Source organism: Epinephelus moara, chromosome 22, assembly GCF_006386435.1.
Source record: "Epinephelus moara isolate mb chromosome 22, YSFRI_EMoa_1.0, whole genome shotgun sequence".
NCBI classification, from domain to species: Eukaryota; Metazoa; Chordata; class Actinopteri; order Perciformes; family Serranidae; genus Epinephelus; species Epinephelus moara.
In genome coordinates, this window is record NC_065527.1 from 24167761 (window position 1) to 24184950 (window position 17190).

The 17190-nt window shown below is 40.4% G+C and overlaps 1 protein-coding gene across 1 annotated transcript; it reads right to left on the bottom strand.

Annotated features, from left to right (window-relative positions):
- Positions 1-395: 395 nt before the first annotated feature.
- prrt1 (proline-rich transmembrane protein 1) lies at positions 396-17140 on the bottom strand. Its single transcript, XM_050035375.1, has 4 exons — positions 16762-17140; positions 11569-11906; positions 7794-7985; positions 396-4793 (listed from the first exon to the last, which is right to left on the bottom strand). Exons 1-4 carry the CDS (start codon positions 16778-16780, stop codon positions 4617-4619), a joined length of 726 nt encoding a protein of 241 aa, XP_049891332.1. The 5' UTR covers positions 16781-17140; the 3' UTR covers positions 396-4616.
- Between the last annotated feature and the right edge of the window lie 50 nt (positions 17141-17190).

Below are 17190 nucleotides of genomic sequence, written 5' to 3' on the forward strand. Positions count from 1 at the left end.
CTGGCGATAGTGCCACAAACTGGTTGGTTTATTTTGGCCTAGACATCACTGTGTTTTCTCCGGGGATAGTGCCATCAAAAGCAATTGTTCTTTTTACCAAGACTTCGCTATGTTTTCAGCGCGAATCGTGCCATCGAAACGGTCCTTTAAGGCAGAACATGATGTTTTCCTCACTATAATCAAGTGGTTTTTGTGCCTAAACCTAACCACACATAACGTTTCCATGGTTTGCAGAAATGTACAATGCCAACATTTATTCTTGCGAATGGGTTGTTTGCTAACAAGTTCCCCAACTTCAACGGTGATGATTTGTTAATGTTGTCTGTACAAAATTTCATGGCAATCCATCCGACTGTTGTTGAGATATTTTTGTCAGGGCCAAAGTGATGGGCCGACCAACTGGCAGACCGACATTGTTGTCCCACAACGCTAGCATTGGGTTCGTAAAAAACAATCGCCACCACAATGCTGAAAAATAATCAGCTGTAAAACACAATGTGATACAAGAGAAGATAGTGAGCAATACTGTAGTTCATGTTCTGACAGAGGGAGGAAAATGAGAGACGGAGAGGGAGAAAACCGGGGCAGCTATAAATAGCACCTTAGTGATGAGGGGAGAGAGGAAAGGCCACAGAGACACAGAAGATGGAGAGACACGGAGAGGATGGAGAGACACCAGCAGGGAAAAACCAGACCCAAAGAATGCGACGCCACCTCCGCCAAAGTATCGCTCACAACCCAAAAATGATTCTTTTATTCATTACTCAAACAACTGAAGTCAGAAACAACCAACGCATGTGCAACACAGCCATGAACGCAATTAGAATAATAAACCCCAAGAGAACCACATGTACACAGGTAATTTTTGGCTCTTTGAAACAAGCAACCTGTCGCATTTACAAGCTCAAAAACTAAACAAAACAAAACAAATGAAAATGAAGAACACATCTCCCAGCTGCGTGGTAAACAGCTATATGTTGCCGAGCACAGAAGAGCCCCTTCGGAGAGCACACAGGGAGATGAAGCCTAGCGCTGTATAAACTAGATATGCTAGTGACTCTATTCAGTAGACACACACTCACTGCCAGAGCCTTCTGTACAATAATAATACTAAACAAGACTGTGCTTCTTTTGCTCTTTTAACACTGAAATATCACTAAGTCAATCATGTAAGGACAGGGCCTGTATTTATCAAACAGCTGTAAGTCACTAACTTAAAAAACACAGTTTGACATTTTGGGAAGCTTAGTCACACTTTCTTGCCCAGAGTTTGTTGAGGAGGTCAATGGACTTAAGTGTATCAACAACATTTTAGAGGTGACGCTGTTGCTACGCTAAGCTAACATCTCCTGGCTGCAGCTTCATATTTAGCGCACAGACGAGTGCTATCGATCTGTTCATCGAACTTTCTGCGAGAAAGTGAATAAGTATGTTTCCAAAAAAGTCAAACTATTGCTTCAAGAATGACAGCTATGTATTCTTATTACTTAAATTAAAATAGTTAAATGGATTAACAGCAGAAACAGAGGTGATCACACACCTTCTGAGACATATGCTGCGTTCAAATGGAACTCATGACGTCGTGTTTATGACATAGAAAGTCGTGAAGTTAGAGCTCTCAGAAAATTTACACTAACGAGGTTGTGAATGCCAGAGTAGGGGGGATATTCATATGGATTCTTTTCTTAAACATGGTAACCATGACCCAAAAGGTAGCTCGACCCTGGTTGCCTCAACAAAAAGTCGATGGGATTTTTCCATTGGCTTTTCAATTATTGCAGAAAATAAGCTCTGTTGCACACATTTATGAGACTTAGATGTTTTGTTCACATGGACGAGGCTGATGACATTCTGTAGTCTCATTTAGCCACTTGTTAGTAACTCTCTTTTTTAAATCACATGAAAAGTTCAGAATTTATGAGTGTGGGGTATTTACTGACGTATTGTATGTCCCAGAACAAAATGTCAAAGTCTGTTATGCTTGTGTTAACCACAGACATCTTTTCAGCCATCTAACCAAAAACCGATTGGCGGGAACCAGGAGTGCTAAAATTCTGACTCATTCATTTGGACTCATTCCAGCACCACTCTATCGGAGGACATCACTTGATAAATATCTTTTTAAAACCTTTTCACTATTGAGTTGGCTCTTGGGAGAATTATAGAGAGGCAAAGTCCCTCGCCTCCCTGCGGACAACCATGGGACCTTATTTTAGAATAAACTTGTTGGGTAGTCAATGGGGAGAGACAAATAATTTTTCATATGATGTTTGTCCATTTAAAAGAAAGTTTTGCAAGTCAAGAGTTTGTCATATAACTGTGGTAGTATAAGACTGTGAAAATACGTAGGTGACGTCATATTTCCTCTCTCGCTAAAGCTACGATGCCTGTGTGTTTCGTGCCAGGATGTACTCCTACGAGAAACAGGTTTTGGTTGTTCTTTTGCTTTCTGGCTGACAAAAAGACCAGTTGTTGCTGGATAAAACACATCCGATAAGATACCACCAGATTTGTGTGGGGAACATAGCTAAGTTACCTGGCTAGGTAGCCAGTGTAGCTGACGTATATCGTGTGAGATGAGAGATGTAGTTCACTGAGTGGTTTCACACTAAACTACACAGTTTTACAACAAACTGCAACGTTCTTGACTAGAAAAATAATCTCCTAAATTGTTCACATGGGGGACTGTGCCTCTCTATTAAGTGGAGTTTCAGACATTTGATAAATACATGCCCAGATGTACTTAATATTATACATTAGTGATAATCAAATGCAATGCAATGCCAATAATAATATTAATAATAAGAACAATAATATATAAACTACAGAATAAACTGTATTTATACTGCTTCTATTTGTGTTCATCGTCAACAAACATAATTTTTAATATCTCTGTATATTTCTTTTAAAAATAGCGTCATCATAGGAACCAACAGAGGAAAAAGGGGGACTCAGAGGGGAAATATTAATAGGTCCAATAACTCATGTGGACAGGAGAAAGACAAACAGAGAGAGAGGAAAGAGACCAGAGGAAAGATTTCATAGAGCGGAAAGTGCTACAATACAGTATAGGCATTAATATTCTCTCTCTCTCCTTTTGGAAAACATTCATGTCCAGTTCCTCCCATAATACCTCACATAACAGTTCATACAGTAACGCTATACGGCCATGTTGGCGCTTACAAACAACAGCACACCTGCTGCTACATTATGGAGACCATACTCATATTTGTTGAACCCCGACTTATTGTGTTACAACAGTGAAACAACATTATAGGAGCTCACAGCCGCACGTCTAGCCTCGATATTTGAGACGAATGGAAACAAACTGAGGATGACATGCAGAGTTATGTTGCCTCATAAAGTTGCACTAAAGTTTCACACACAGTGTCTGAGAGATTAAATAGTTAAGAGATGTGCAACACAAAATAGGCCAATACACTTCTAAAATACTTGCGAAAAACAATATTTGCAAACCTAAGATTCAAATACTTATCTAAATTGTCTCCTTTTCTTGTTTTGTTTGGAAAATACTGTACCACACACTTATAGACATGTCAGGAAATATTCCCACCGACAGCCGGGAGACAAGCTATTATTGCACTAGACGCCCATGAGCTTAAAATTTATATTTATCATGCACTATACGAACTATTAATGTAAGCAGCTTGACTGGTTACTACAAAGTGCGTCATCATCAGATATCAAATTTAAGCCAATTTCAAAGTGTCAGATAGCTGCAACAAACTAGTGATATACTTTAAATTATAACAGACAAATCGATGCGTGGGTAGATATTGAATAACTTAATAAATAACAGGTTTTTAAATAAATCAACAAACATATAATTCTCAAGTTATGTATCATCTCATTCGGCTAAAATGTCCACGTAGCATATGAACAACCAATCTCAAATAAATACTGTTTGGTTACATCAGACACTCTGTCAGTCCAGTCTCCATTTGGTGTGTTAAATGTGTATTGATCACTCCCTCTAACACTTTCAATCAGTTTGACAGTCTGTTATTGGAGTGTGTCAGCAATAATACTACTCTGTAAATCAACACTGTTTCAACATGGCACTGTTTTTTTGTTTTTAAAGAATAAAACACGTATACTTGTACCTATACGACTAAAATGTGCATTTAACTATCCTAAAAGTAACTCTGCGTGGGCCCATTTAATTTAGTTGCTGGAATATTTAAAACTGGAACACACAGTGACCTATCCTCTCATCTAACTACATCATCTGTATAAATTAATCAGCGTCAAATGAATTGTTAATACAGGGAGCTTTGTTTCCCTTTTGCAGCTCATATCTGAGTGTAAATATTAAGCAGTTGCTGTGCTAACAGCAATACTGGGCCTCATTTGACAGCTGCTTGCATTTGGTGTTTGAACATCAGCTGTGATTGGTGTTTTTTGGTCGTGTGTTTGATGGTCTGTGTGTGTGTGTGTGTGTGTGTGTGTGTGCGTGTGTGTGTAGCTGTACGCAGAGGTCCAGCAATGCAGTAGCAGTTTGCATTCTCATTGCTCCTATTTCCTCCAAAACGATGAGAGTGGTTAGCTAGCTAATATATGCCATGATTTCCCATCTGTCTTGACACTGCGTGGAGTTACGGCTCCCAGTCGTCGTCGTGGTGCTGCGAGGCAATGATGACTACCACGGTGAGGATGGTGCACAACACAATGGAGGCGATGCCAACAGCCAGGCTGATGAAGGAGAAGTTGCGTGCCTCGCGGGAGGCTATTTCCGCCGTCACCATGTCCCCTCTGGCTATCGCCGTGCGCACCTAAGTGATGCAGGAGGGAGGGGATGGGTGTGTGGGAGAGAGGAGAAATTAGAAAACATGTTATGTAACGAGAAGATGCACAAGTGGGAGCAGGAAAGAGTCTGAAACACCATGAATGGATCGATTTCACTGCAGCACAGCCTGAATGTGCAGAAAGAGGCCACTCCACACAGCATTAACACACCATAACAACATATACAGCTCAGACCGGTGGGTCCATGCCTTGTCAGCTCAACTTAACTCAAAGCCAGCTGAGCAGGCCCAGAGGAAAAAATCCATTCTATCCCGTTGCACCGACAATGATGCAGTTACGTAATGTGGTCTGTTGTGTGCATGTTGGTCAGCGCAGTCTGCCATTACAGAGGCAAACAATGGGCATCATGAGGTATGAGAGCCACCAGACTGAGCCTTTACATTCCTTGCATCACGCTCAACTTAACTTGTGTGTTAAATAGCATCAGTAAATGGCTTGTAAAAGAGCAAACGGTGCCTTTTAATGCAGAGGTCATATAGATGAGAGTATGAACTGTAGGTGTAATGGTGGTGCACTGACCCAAGATAAAGTCTCTTTAAATGTGTTACATAAATCCAGACATGTGCGTTGGCAATTTCCCTTTGCCACTGGCTGTGAAGTTTAAAAGTTTTGATAACATACATATTAAAGTAGAAATAGATCATTTTTTTGCTTTAACGTATAATTCCTATAGATTAATGCCACTATCAGTGTTTACAGTGGTTCTCTGTAAGCCTTGCTTTCACTGTGCAGTTCTGTCTCCTGGGAAAATGAAGGCTCAGTTTACGGCACAAAGGAAGTGAGTCAACCACTGAGCAACCATAACAGGAAGCATTCTTGTTGGTAGCTATCTCCAGTCACTGATGAGTATCATTGTAAGTTCTTTGCAGCTAGTATCCCCAGTTGTTAAAATGGCAGATGGTGGAACAACTGAAGTAACTGAAATTTTTATGGTTACTAGGCTCTAAGGAAGAACAGAAAAACAAACAAACAAAAAAGTGGTGTTCCTCTTTAATGGCTACAGTCATGCCAGGCCCCCAGGAAGTGCACCAAACTTTGAAGCCATTTTTCCTAGTGTCCAGACATCTGTCATGTGATGCTATGTGCCCCAAAAAGGCTTTTTCCTATTGAATTACGTGGCAAAATAGAAGTCTGTAAATCAGTGGACACATTTTTTTCAGCATCGTTTCCCTATCAGAATTTCATCAATTCGGTCTGATAACATTTGGAAAGTCTAAAAGACAATGAAATAATTTTATTTCAATTCAAGTTAGCAGAGTACTAAGCCGTAAGTAGCCGGCTTGGCTGGTGGGAGTCTCTAATGCGCCTGCTCTATGGGCCCAATGATGCAGAAGCAGTGCCAATCATCCATGTAATTCTATACGTGGCAATTGAATGTTTTTGGCGTCATGCACTACTGAGCAACTTTCATTGTAATGAACAGGGTCCTGCATCCAACCCTGTATCTAGGTCTCTTTGAACATTCATGAGTCGGTGGCTCTGTAAGGTGGTATTAGGGCGGGCCTTTGGCAGTGCTTTAAGCTAAATGCTAATGTCAGCATGCTAACGTGCTCACAATGATAATAATAACTTGATGTATTTGGCTTATCTCTACAAACAGATATCTGCATATGTATGCAGAATCTGTTCAGAATCTGTAGGCAACAGGACAAGATTTTGGTACTAAAAGCATTCTGGTTTCAGTTTGTAGTCCAAGTAATGGACTACTGAAATGCCGTCTTGGGATCCAGTGGCTTTCGTCTGACAATTTAGGGTTAGCTTTTTAAAAGATTTAGCTGTAGTCATATGAAAATGGCCGACGCTTTAAAGAAAAGGCTTAGCTTGGATATCCGCTGGGTACATCAGATCTCCCAAAATACTGGTCTTCACTCAGAGAGGCTTATTGTCTTTAGAATGATAATGATGAATTACTATTCTGACAGGATTAGTTTTACATGGGGATGTGGACTAAAGTAAGTTTACCACAGGATGTCTGTAATATAAATGTCTGATTCACACGGGACAAGAAATCCCACATAATTCTACCAGAGATGGGAGTGGTAACTTGGTTTGCGCCCTGGCGTCACCTCCCTGTCTGCATGTGCATGCTACGTTACTTCTTGTATGTGTTACGTTTACATGACATATTCCCCATGATCAGGTCTCGTGGCTCTGAACAGTGCTTTCGTCTCAACCTTTTTGATTGGTCTCCCACATAGGGCTATGCAATCATTAGAAGAATGTCTACTATCACGACTGCAGACAACACTGAATGCTTCTTCAAGCGTCTCCATCAACGAAAAAACACAGAAAAGTAGTTGTAAACGTGACGTGACGAAATATTTACATACATTTTTACAGAGGATTGCGTTCGCACGGGATTGATATTACCCGAGGTATTTTCTCCGGACCGTTTTACAGAAGGTAAAGTTGCCGTAATTTTTACTGACATTATCCGTAATGATTACAGACATGGCGCGTTCAGATGGGACTAAAATCCCTGGTAATAATTGCTTTGCCCCACGTCTCCATGTTAAACTAATCCCGTCTGAATAGGGCTTTAGTTTAGCATATTAGCATGATAATATTCGCTAATTTAGCTAAGGCTGATGAGAACATGTTTCATCTCGTCAGCGGCTCACCAAAGTCAGTCGGATTCATTCTCTGGGGACCCTTATTGTCTGTACAACATTTCATGGCAATCTATCAAATAGTTGCTGAGATATTTCCGTCTGGAAGTGGTACACCGAATGACACTGCCATCCCTGGAGCTATGGAGGTTTTCCATAAAAACTAAATCTAAATGTGACTAAAATAAGTGTGATTTATAGTACCTCAGAGTGTCACTCTTAAAGGCAAATACACGTCTGGAAATAAAACGAAGGCTAAAATGACTTTATGCATTTACATGACAAAGTCTCCCTGGTGAAGGCAACATTATGTTAACAATCCACAAAGATGAAAGATACGATAAAGTGGCATTTAACCTGTACTGCTTTGATGATCGCAATGATGCCTGTTGGCCAGAAGCAGCAGACGGTGGTGAGCACAGCGATGGGCAGATAGTCATGTGGCGGTCGACGGTCCATTAGGGTGATGCTGGGTGGCATTTGCATGGGATGAATCTGGCCCGGTGGGATCCCTGGGTGGCCTCCTGCTGCGGGCATGTAGGGTTGACCCTGAGCAGAGGGAAAGAAGAAGACAGAGAGAGTAAGTAGCAGCACTTTAGAGCCGCTTACAAAGCACTTTCCACTCAAAAGACACAAGAACAAGGTGACACAGTCAAAGAGGAGGACAGCTGCATGAGTCTCGTGCATGTCTAAGCTTTATCAGCAGTGTGGCCTGAACTGTCTTATGATTAATTTGTGAGATTGCAGCTACGGTGCCGGATTTTCTACTCAAGCTCCTGTCCACAAAAATGTATGCACACATACATAAATTATATATTAAACGAGTCATTAAATATTTAGTTTTATTAAAGAGTCCAGTAAAGTGAAGAAGATTAAACCCAGCTCTTCTCAGATCAGTGCATTAAGTAGTGGTGAGACTTGTGGTTGCACAAAGGCATTTTCAGTTGTCTGATGAGTCACAATTTGGGGCCTAATTTCACCACTTTCAGTTTACTTCAGGGGATAGTGTGAATGGTTTTATCTACTGTGTAAATATGTGCAGCCGTATTTCAAAAATATTGTACAAAATGAATGAATAAATTAACAGTGCAAAGGATCTTGGGCACTGGTTCACAACCTGTTTTTATACCAAAGGAATGCCTTTTCAGATCCCCTCATCTCAGGCTTCATAACTGTCAGGCAAAGACTGATGTTCCCGTCTCAAATGATGTAATTTTTTTGTTGTTGTTTGGGGGATGTTGTGCCTCTAATAGATAGCCAACAGCAGAGAGATGACAGGAAATTAGTGGGGAGAGAGATGACATGCAACAAAGGATGTGAATCGGGGTCTGTGCAGTTTGTGGTTCAGTGCTTTAAGGCGGATGCCACTGAGGCACCCCAAATGATCTCATTTGAATAGTTTTTAAAGAGAGATAAAACTTTCACATTTAACCCTTTGTGGTCAAGGGTATTTCTGGCTGTTTTTGACTACTTTTGATTTTACCTTTAAATTTCACCTTAAAAACTGTTTACCTTGCCTTGTTTGGTGTCATTTTTTTCAGCACAACCCCACCTATGTGACTTTACAGTCATTTCTTTCATCTTGACATACTGTATTAACACATTGGACCTAAAATCACACAAAGAACCCCACCAATAGGAAAGGGGGTGTCATGTTTTTTTCTTTGTTGCTTGCAAGCACTTTCTGCTTGTGATCACTTTCCTTAGAATAGCCTGTTTTTACCATTTGTTCTTGCACCAATCACGCACCAAATGTGACGACAATATTCACAAAAAAGCGTGGCTTAAATTATTTATCATAAGTCTGGTTTTACTTGGCCTATCAACACAATTTAAAATTGAAATATAGTTTGAAGTTTGCACTTTCGATTCAAGTTGAAATGGAGACTCAGCAAGACTGTGTCTTGCTGTTACGTCATCTTAAATCGGTCATGGGAGTCCGTGGACTCCAGAGGGTTAAAAAGCATAAACAAAAGCATAAAAATTTTAAAAAGTAAAAAAAAAATTAACACTATTTTGTGTAGCAGCAGTGGTTTTTCTTCTTTCCTGTGATGTTAATCATTTCGTGGCCCCCTCAGATTTATCAGGTGACCTGACGGATGTCCTGACCCCCAGGTTGGAAACCACTGATCTTGAGGACATTATTTATCCTTATGAAAGTTACTGATGCAACTTCATTCAGCATGCTTAAAGTTATAGTAAGCAAATGTCATTTATGTCAGAGTTTGTTGTTTTTAGTCTCAGTGGAGATTTTTTAAGGAAGATTTTTTTATTTATTTTGCATTTCGAAATAAAGTCAAAGTGTCCAGAATAAAGTCAACTTCCCAACTGTCCATCAACACTGTTAGACATTTGGTTGAATTTAGGTTGTGACGTCATGTGACCAAAATTCAATGTCAGTACGTCTAATGCGTCAAATACTGATGACAGATGATGTTGATAGTTTGTTGGTTTTAAGTCGAGTTAAATAACCAAAATCTAATGTCCTCCAATGATCTTGTGCTAACGTCATCTTGACGGAGAATAATGACATTTAGTCCTGAGGTATGGAGACAGAAACCTAAAGTCTCCAAAACGTCATAATGTTAATGTTCATACAACATGAAATTAAAACGACGTTCAACATTTAAAATATCATCAACCCGATTTTCATTTCAACCAAAATTTGATGTCAGTCCAACTTCTTTCTGATGTCATATTAATATTCAGTACCAGCTTGCTCAGTATTACTGCCAGCCACAACAAAAAGTAAATCAGATGAGAAAAGATTTTATTTATTTATTTATATTTTGGCTAATAAAGTCTAAATGTCAAGAATAAAGTCAACTCCTCTAGTCTATCAAATTGTGTCTTGTGATACATATCCTCTCTGTATTGCACGCAGGTGTAACTATCAATGCCCTTGCATCGTTCCTCTTCTGAACTGATGCAGTATTCAGCACAATCTCATCAAGGTTCATCAAGTCCCAATACTTATAACCATACAGTGTTTATGCGTTAAAAGAGAAATAATTTCCTTGTTACTAAAACTGATTCACAATTTCACAGTCATTTTTAAAGGCAGCTATGAGCGCTAATACTAGTAGTTTTATTCATTCTCAGAAGTCTGGCTTTAACCTTGAAATGTCAGGTTTGCTCTCGACATGTGGCATTTCAACTCTGTTCTTGACATTTCAATTTTATTCTCAAAGTGCAAAAAAATCCTCCTCTGATTTATTTTTTGCTTATGCTCAGCACTAATACCGAACGTGCAACTTTATCCTCCAAATTTCAACTTTATTCTTGACTTTTGACTTTATTCTCATAATGCAAAAAATCTTCCTCCTCTCATTTTTTTTTTGTTTAAAATGTGTAATACAAATGAAGTTAGCCTTTCAAGTTATCTGATACCAGCCAGAAAACTGCAATTAAGCAATGAAGTAACATTTAGAATAACGTAAAAGCCTAGTACCATGAAACAAAAATGTTTTACGGACTAAAAATTAGCTTAGCGTAAATGCACTGATAATGCAGGTAGAATTAGTGTATTCAGTAAATATTTGACTGCATGCTTGTGTATCTGTCTGTCCACAATAAACCAAATAACTAAATAAAATCCACATCAGCTAAGTTAGCTGTTACAGACACTGCTGCATACATTTTCAGTTGTCTGGGTCTCTGGATGCTGCCAAACATACAAATAATATGTAACAACATGCTAACTGGAACAAATGTATATTTTTCTGATTATTTCCAACGGAATTTCAAAGTAATTGTGTTCTACTTAAAGGGAAAATAGAGACACCGTTTAACTGGTAACAATGGATCTTTTCAAGGTAATTAAGGAAATTCATCCGGAAATCAACATTTATCACAAATTCAACACAATCGACTGAATTAACAGAACACTGTCTGTATTTTAGCTAGAATTAGTACCACATTACTTGTTTCCAAAGAACCTTCCCAGTAATTTATTAGGAAAGTAATGGAGCCGTAAAATAAAGCATGTAGGATGGAAAACATAAGAACCATAACTCGTGATATGAGGTAGAAAGAATCGTACAATATATTGAACAGACTGGTGTAACTCTGCAGCAGCCTGATGTCAGACCTGTGAAATCTTTAAAAGCATCTCTGCTTGTCTCTGACTCACCGACGCCATGGGGTAGACGGGTACGTAAGCCGTGCAGGGCTGCAGCTGAAGCGGGTAGCCTGGGTGGAGGTATCCTACAGGTGGATGAGGCATGGTGCCCCCAGGGGCCTGGGTCTGGACCGCGTAACCCTGCGGGGCCCCCTGCGGTCCCAGTGGGGCGCACTGGAACTGGGTTTCTTGGAGATATCCCTCTGAGCCCGGAGGAGGAGGCGGAGGAGGGTAATTAGGTTGGGTGCCCGGTGCAGGCTGCATGGTGGGATGTTGGGGCATGTTTGGGTCTTGAGGGCCCGGGAGGTATGGAGGAGGCTGCATGGTCTGACGGCCAGAGTCATCGAGACCTGAGAGAGGAGGAAGGAGAGGGAGGGAAGATAAGAACAGAGCAGGTAGGAGAGGAATCACAAATAGAAAAGGCAGAGGAAGAACAATAAAAGAAACAGATGTAAGAGAGAGGGCATGTTATCTAACTCGAGCGCTGCTACACGTTTGTCCGCGTGTTCAATGTAATATGTCTTATCTTGCTGCTGAAGAGAGGGAGAAACAATTACACAGACCACAGCTCCTCAGCACGACTTCAAACAGCCTCCGCAAAGAAAGAAAACCTGTGCAGTCTGTGTGCTAATGATGACAGTGATTGACATTTTCACCTCCACAGAAAAGAAATGCCTTTCTCTCCGTCTGCCTTCAAAAACAATGTTTATTAGCGGTTAAAGACGTGGCATTTCTGAGATGGAGAATTTCATCTGATGGTCTGTCTGAAGCATCTCTTGAACATTTCACGCTCACACCTCTGCTCCCTTTGTGTTTGTTTAACATTGAAAATGACTGATGGGGGGTGTCGTGTTTTCACAGCAGGGAAGTGGCCGAGGTAATCCGGTTTGACAGGGACATGAGGAGGGAGGAGGACGAGAAGATGGAGATAGATGGAGGTGAGGATGGAGGAGTAAGGATTTGATGGGACAGAGGAGGGAGAGCAGGAGGCAGTCGGGAGAGAGAGCGGAGCAGCTGAGTGATGAGGGATGACGACTTGTGCTCGGGGACCGGCTTTACATAACAGTCCCCGACTCTGTCACAAGCAGGAAGTGGACCAGAAACAGACAAGAGGGGAAGGGGAGCGAACACGAGGGAAGGGACACCTTTAAAAGGGCATGATGGGGCGTGACGGGCATCTTGGCAAACATGAGAGACAAAAACACATGTTGGGGTTTCTCCAATTTAAAGGCCAAAATCTGTCAAGACATGACTAAGAGAAGAAAGAAGCTAGGAAGCGGTGGATTAACAGTTCAAAAATAGGTAACATGACACAGTAACACGTCTGAAACATTGGCTTTAAAGTCAAGTCAATAAAATCAATGATTTATCTCTGAACACATTATACATGTTAGAAAATACCTGTTGTATACCTGTATCTGAAAAGACTGGGAACTATTTATGAGTTAGACGGTAGACCACTGAACAGTTTTGTGTCCAGGATTTTTCGGGTGGGTCTGAAACCATGGCTCCATGACGCACTGGAGCCATCTTGACACACACCCTCCCCCACTATATAACACCTGCCCTCAATGTCTAAGAGTGAGAGAGAACGCTGATTTTTCCCCCGATTATGAAATCTTATTTCATATACTTGGCGATTCTTTTAAGTCAACCAAATTTGACTGGGTGGTTAATAACACATTTTTTTGTTGTAACCATAGACTGTATATAAAACTGGACGACATGACAGCTCCCCAAAAGTGAAGCCGAAACTTCTTAATCACCCCCAGTGGCTGGCTGCAGTACTGGTCATAAAGCCAACCCTCTCCATGTTAGCGGATGGGTCGTGGGCCAAACTAAAAACTCAAAATACAAATCAAATAAATTTTACTCAAAGATGGTTTCTGTTATTTAAGGTAGTTTTTATCACGTGATTATCTTATGAGTTCGGTTTAAATTAGATATTTAATGCAATAAAACGGGGATTTTACAACATGATTGACAACTGTGTGAGCCAATCCGTGGGCTCGCATTCAGTGATGCTGCTCGCAAATGGTTGGACGGGTGTATGGGCGGGAAATCTGATAACACGGAGATCGCTACTGTGTAGACTCTGACTCTGAATGATGTCACCAGAGCAAGATGGCAGTGGCCATATCTGCAATATTTTAGCTTCACTTCTGTACAGTGGGGGTAAGTGGAGTTGCGCCATCCATCTTTGGTGGACATATGGTGGTAACATATTTTTCTCGTAACACATATTTATTTATTTTTGCTTTACCCAGACTTTAAAAGAACATTTAACCCCCAAATGGTAATGTGTTTATCAGTGACTCACACTCTATGCCGAATTTACGAAGAACATTGTTTTTCTCACATGCCTCTGTGGTAAATTAGGAATCTTGATGAATTACATTAAAGGGGGCCGCATTAACAACCACAGAACTAAATCAAAACATTTGTTCACAAGCACAACCCGTGCAGTCTAATTTAACTCTCATTTATCCAGTCGTTTTCCTACTGCCTTCCAAACTCAAATGCATTTTCTCTAAAACAGTAACATTTGAAACACTTCAGTGTAAAACAGCCTTATGCACAAACCAGTAGTTGCCTGCGATGCCTATGCTTAAGTGTTGTAAAGAGTAAGGTAGTAGTGAAAATGCATGTGTTAGGGAAGTACTGAGCATACGACTAGATATCTGAGACTTAGATGGTACTCCAGGTGTTGAGTGAGAGTTTGTAAAAAAGGTTATCTGACAGATTTATTGTTGTTAAACGTAGCCCCCTACGACTTGAATTTATCAAGACTGCTGGCTTTTTGGTTCACTGTGGAGGCATCGTTTTTCAAAAATCCTGACTATTGATAAAAGTGTAATCTTCAAAGTTGTACTGTTAGATACTTGCCTAAAGTATGCCTCTATCAGACACAGCACTTAAGATAGAGCAGGTGATGCAGCAGGTACCTCCAGTAATAAAGGAAAAGTATCACAATTCACAAAAAAGTTGTAGGTGTGAGCTGCCACGTAGCTGCCAGAGCTGAAATGAATGAATGGATGGATGGAGGCTATTATTATTCACATACAAATATCAGGTGTCATCAATCAAAGTAAAACAACTCTACTGTATGTTTTTAGAGGTAATTAAAAGAGGTATATGTAGTGTTAGTGTGTTTAGTGCTTTCACTAAAATTACATTGAGGTATATGCACAGATTCAATTTCTACTATCTTAATATCTTAAGGAGTGGGCTAATAAGCACTATATTGATCCAGTTCTAGCTGCAATGTTATAACACATTGGATGTTAATAACTATTTGTGAATCGCTAGTTTCTAAACAAAGTTTGAGCTGTTATAATTCCAATATTGATATCAAATTGTAACACTTTTATGTGATTATTTTGAAATCAAGATCAACATTTATCATCCAGTTCTAGATTTCAGTAGTGAAACTGAAAAGTTATGTCATTATGTGCTCCTGTGTTTGACAGCCATAGCCCACTGTGGACCAGGTTTGACTCAGAGGGCCCTAAAGGGACAGTTCATCCTATAATCAAAAATACATATTTTCCTTTTTACCTGTAGAGCTATTTATCAATCTAGATTGTTTTGGTGTGAGTTGCTGAGTGTTGGTGAGCAGTTTCATGTAGGAACTATTTTCTTTCAACAGAACTACACCCGCCAACCGTATCACCGCGCAGAAGTAGGTGTGCCTCTACTGCTGGCTCACTTAGCACCACTGAGCTAGCTAAGGTTACAGCTCAGCCGAGGAGGATGCCATTAATGTTTACATCTTGCGCTGTCCATGAGTAGACGCACGTCTCCTTTTGAGCGGTGATACAGTTGGCAGGTGTAATTCGGTAGAAAGAAAATAGTTCCTACATGAAACTGCTCACAACAAGGTCTGTGGATTATCTTGAATAACCAGGTCATGATTTCTAAAAAGAGACATCCCTGCTGAGTTTTCAAATGTATTTTTTTAGCACTTTGAGCACCACAAGCCGAATGCCATCTAGTTCCATTATATTCAAGAGAGGGCAGACATTTCTACAGCTGATATCTCCAACACTCTGCAACTCACACCAAAACAATCTAGACTGATAGATAGCACTACAGGTAAGAGGTAAAATATGTATTTTTGATTTTGGGCTGAACTGTCCCTTTAAATTAGGGTGCCAAGGATCTTTTAAGGGACAGTAAGAAATACAGCTGGTTTTCTAACCCATTAGATGAAAGCAGCAGGTTGAACCACGACAACTGAAAGAATATTATTCCAAATACATAATACTGACCTTTACTAATCATTTCCACTCAGACATCTGCAAGGTATCACATCTGTACTGTATTTAAACTGGTGAGTGTTCTGCATCCTCATAAATAACATGATACTGTAAGCCTGCTGTTGTTCTTTTATTAGCAGCTGTGATGGATTATTACGGGCCACACAGGGTTGATTAACACAGCAGACAGTCAACCCAAACTGCAGTCTCCTTTACAGTGTCAGTGGCAAATGCATCATTGTGATCTTTATCCTTTATTATCATAAAGCGTCTGTTTGAGCTCCATCTGTAGTTGGTGCTTTCACATCCTAAAAGAAATGAGACAAAATATTTTTGTTTTAGTGCACCAGACATTAAGGATTATTATTAATTAAAGCTATTAAACACGCGCAGGCGGCGGCGTGCACGCGCAGGAGGACACCCACACTGATGTCTATAATAGTCAGGAGAGATGTACGTAGGCCTGTGCGTAATGATGATAATGAGACACGCAGAGAAAGGGAGGAAAAATCACAATAACCCCATAATACACTGTAAAGTGGCCTGCTGATGTAAAATAGCACAGGAAGTCCTGCAGAAAGGGAATAAAATAACCGGTTTGAGATGCAAATATAAACACATAAAGTCTGATAATGACACTTTAACTCTCTATTGAGCACCATGGATGTAACAAGAGGCCCTGTGGTGCTTTTTCTCCCCCCAGGCTGCACCCACACAGCGGTGCATCATCCTATGGAAGCAGCGCTGTGCAGATAAATAGCGGATGCAGATGTTGACAAGAGGGGGAGCTGGGGGAGAAGATCCCCTCTGTCTGATATGCATCACACAAAACCATGTCCATTTAAATAAAAAAAAAAGAATCCTCACATCTCAATGTTGGTTAAGAAGAAGTGGGCTAGCAGTTAGGCTTCAATGCGCCACATTTAATATAATTAAAACACCTCACCGTGTTTTTCCGACGACATATTCTGTCCTCCTCCTGTGATATATTTTTACTCCAAGCAGCTGGTGGAAAAAAAATTCCCTCCTTTTGTGCGCGATAATGCAGACTTCTACTCCGAGCAACCCATCCTCAAGATGTCTTCATCTTAAAAACACCCACGGTTTTATTATAATAATAACTTAAAGTGTTTTTTTTATTGTAAGTGAAGCCAATTCTCTCGCAGCGCTCCTCCTCTCCTCTGTCTCCCTCTGTGTGCGGCTGGAGTCTGATAAGGTTTCTCCACTAACGCGTCGCCGTACATTGAATTAATCAGACACAAAGCTATCGTTGTCTTAAAGCGACAGTCCGGACTGTTAAAGCTGCACATGCACCGTGCAGGAGCATCCCATCACTGCTCAACAAAGACATTTCTTTCCTTGCGTGACATTTCAG

What these genes read in the sequence shown, in the direction of transcription:
- prrt1 (XM_050035375.1), bottom strand. An exon ending in CCGTCTACCCCATGGCGTCG is followed by an intron (nt 7,986 to 11,568) that starts GTGAGTCAGAGA and finishes CCCTCTGCTCAG; the next exon opens with GGTCAACCCTACATGCCCGC. An exon ending in CGATCATCAAAGCAGTACAG is followed by an intron (nt 4,794 to 7,793) that starts GTTAAATGCCAC and finishes TGCATCACTTAG; the next exon opens with GTGCGCACGGCGATAGCCAG.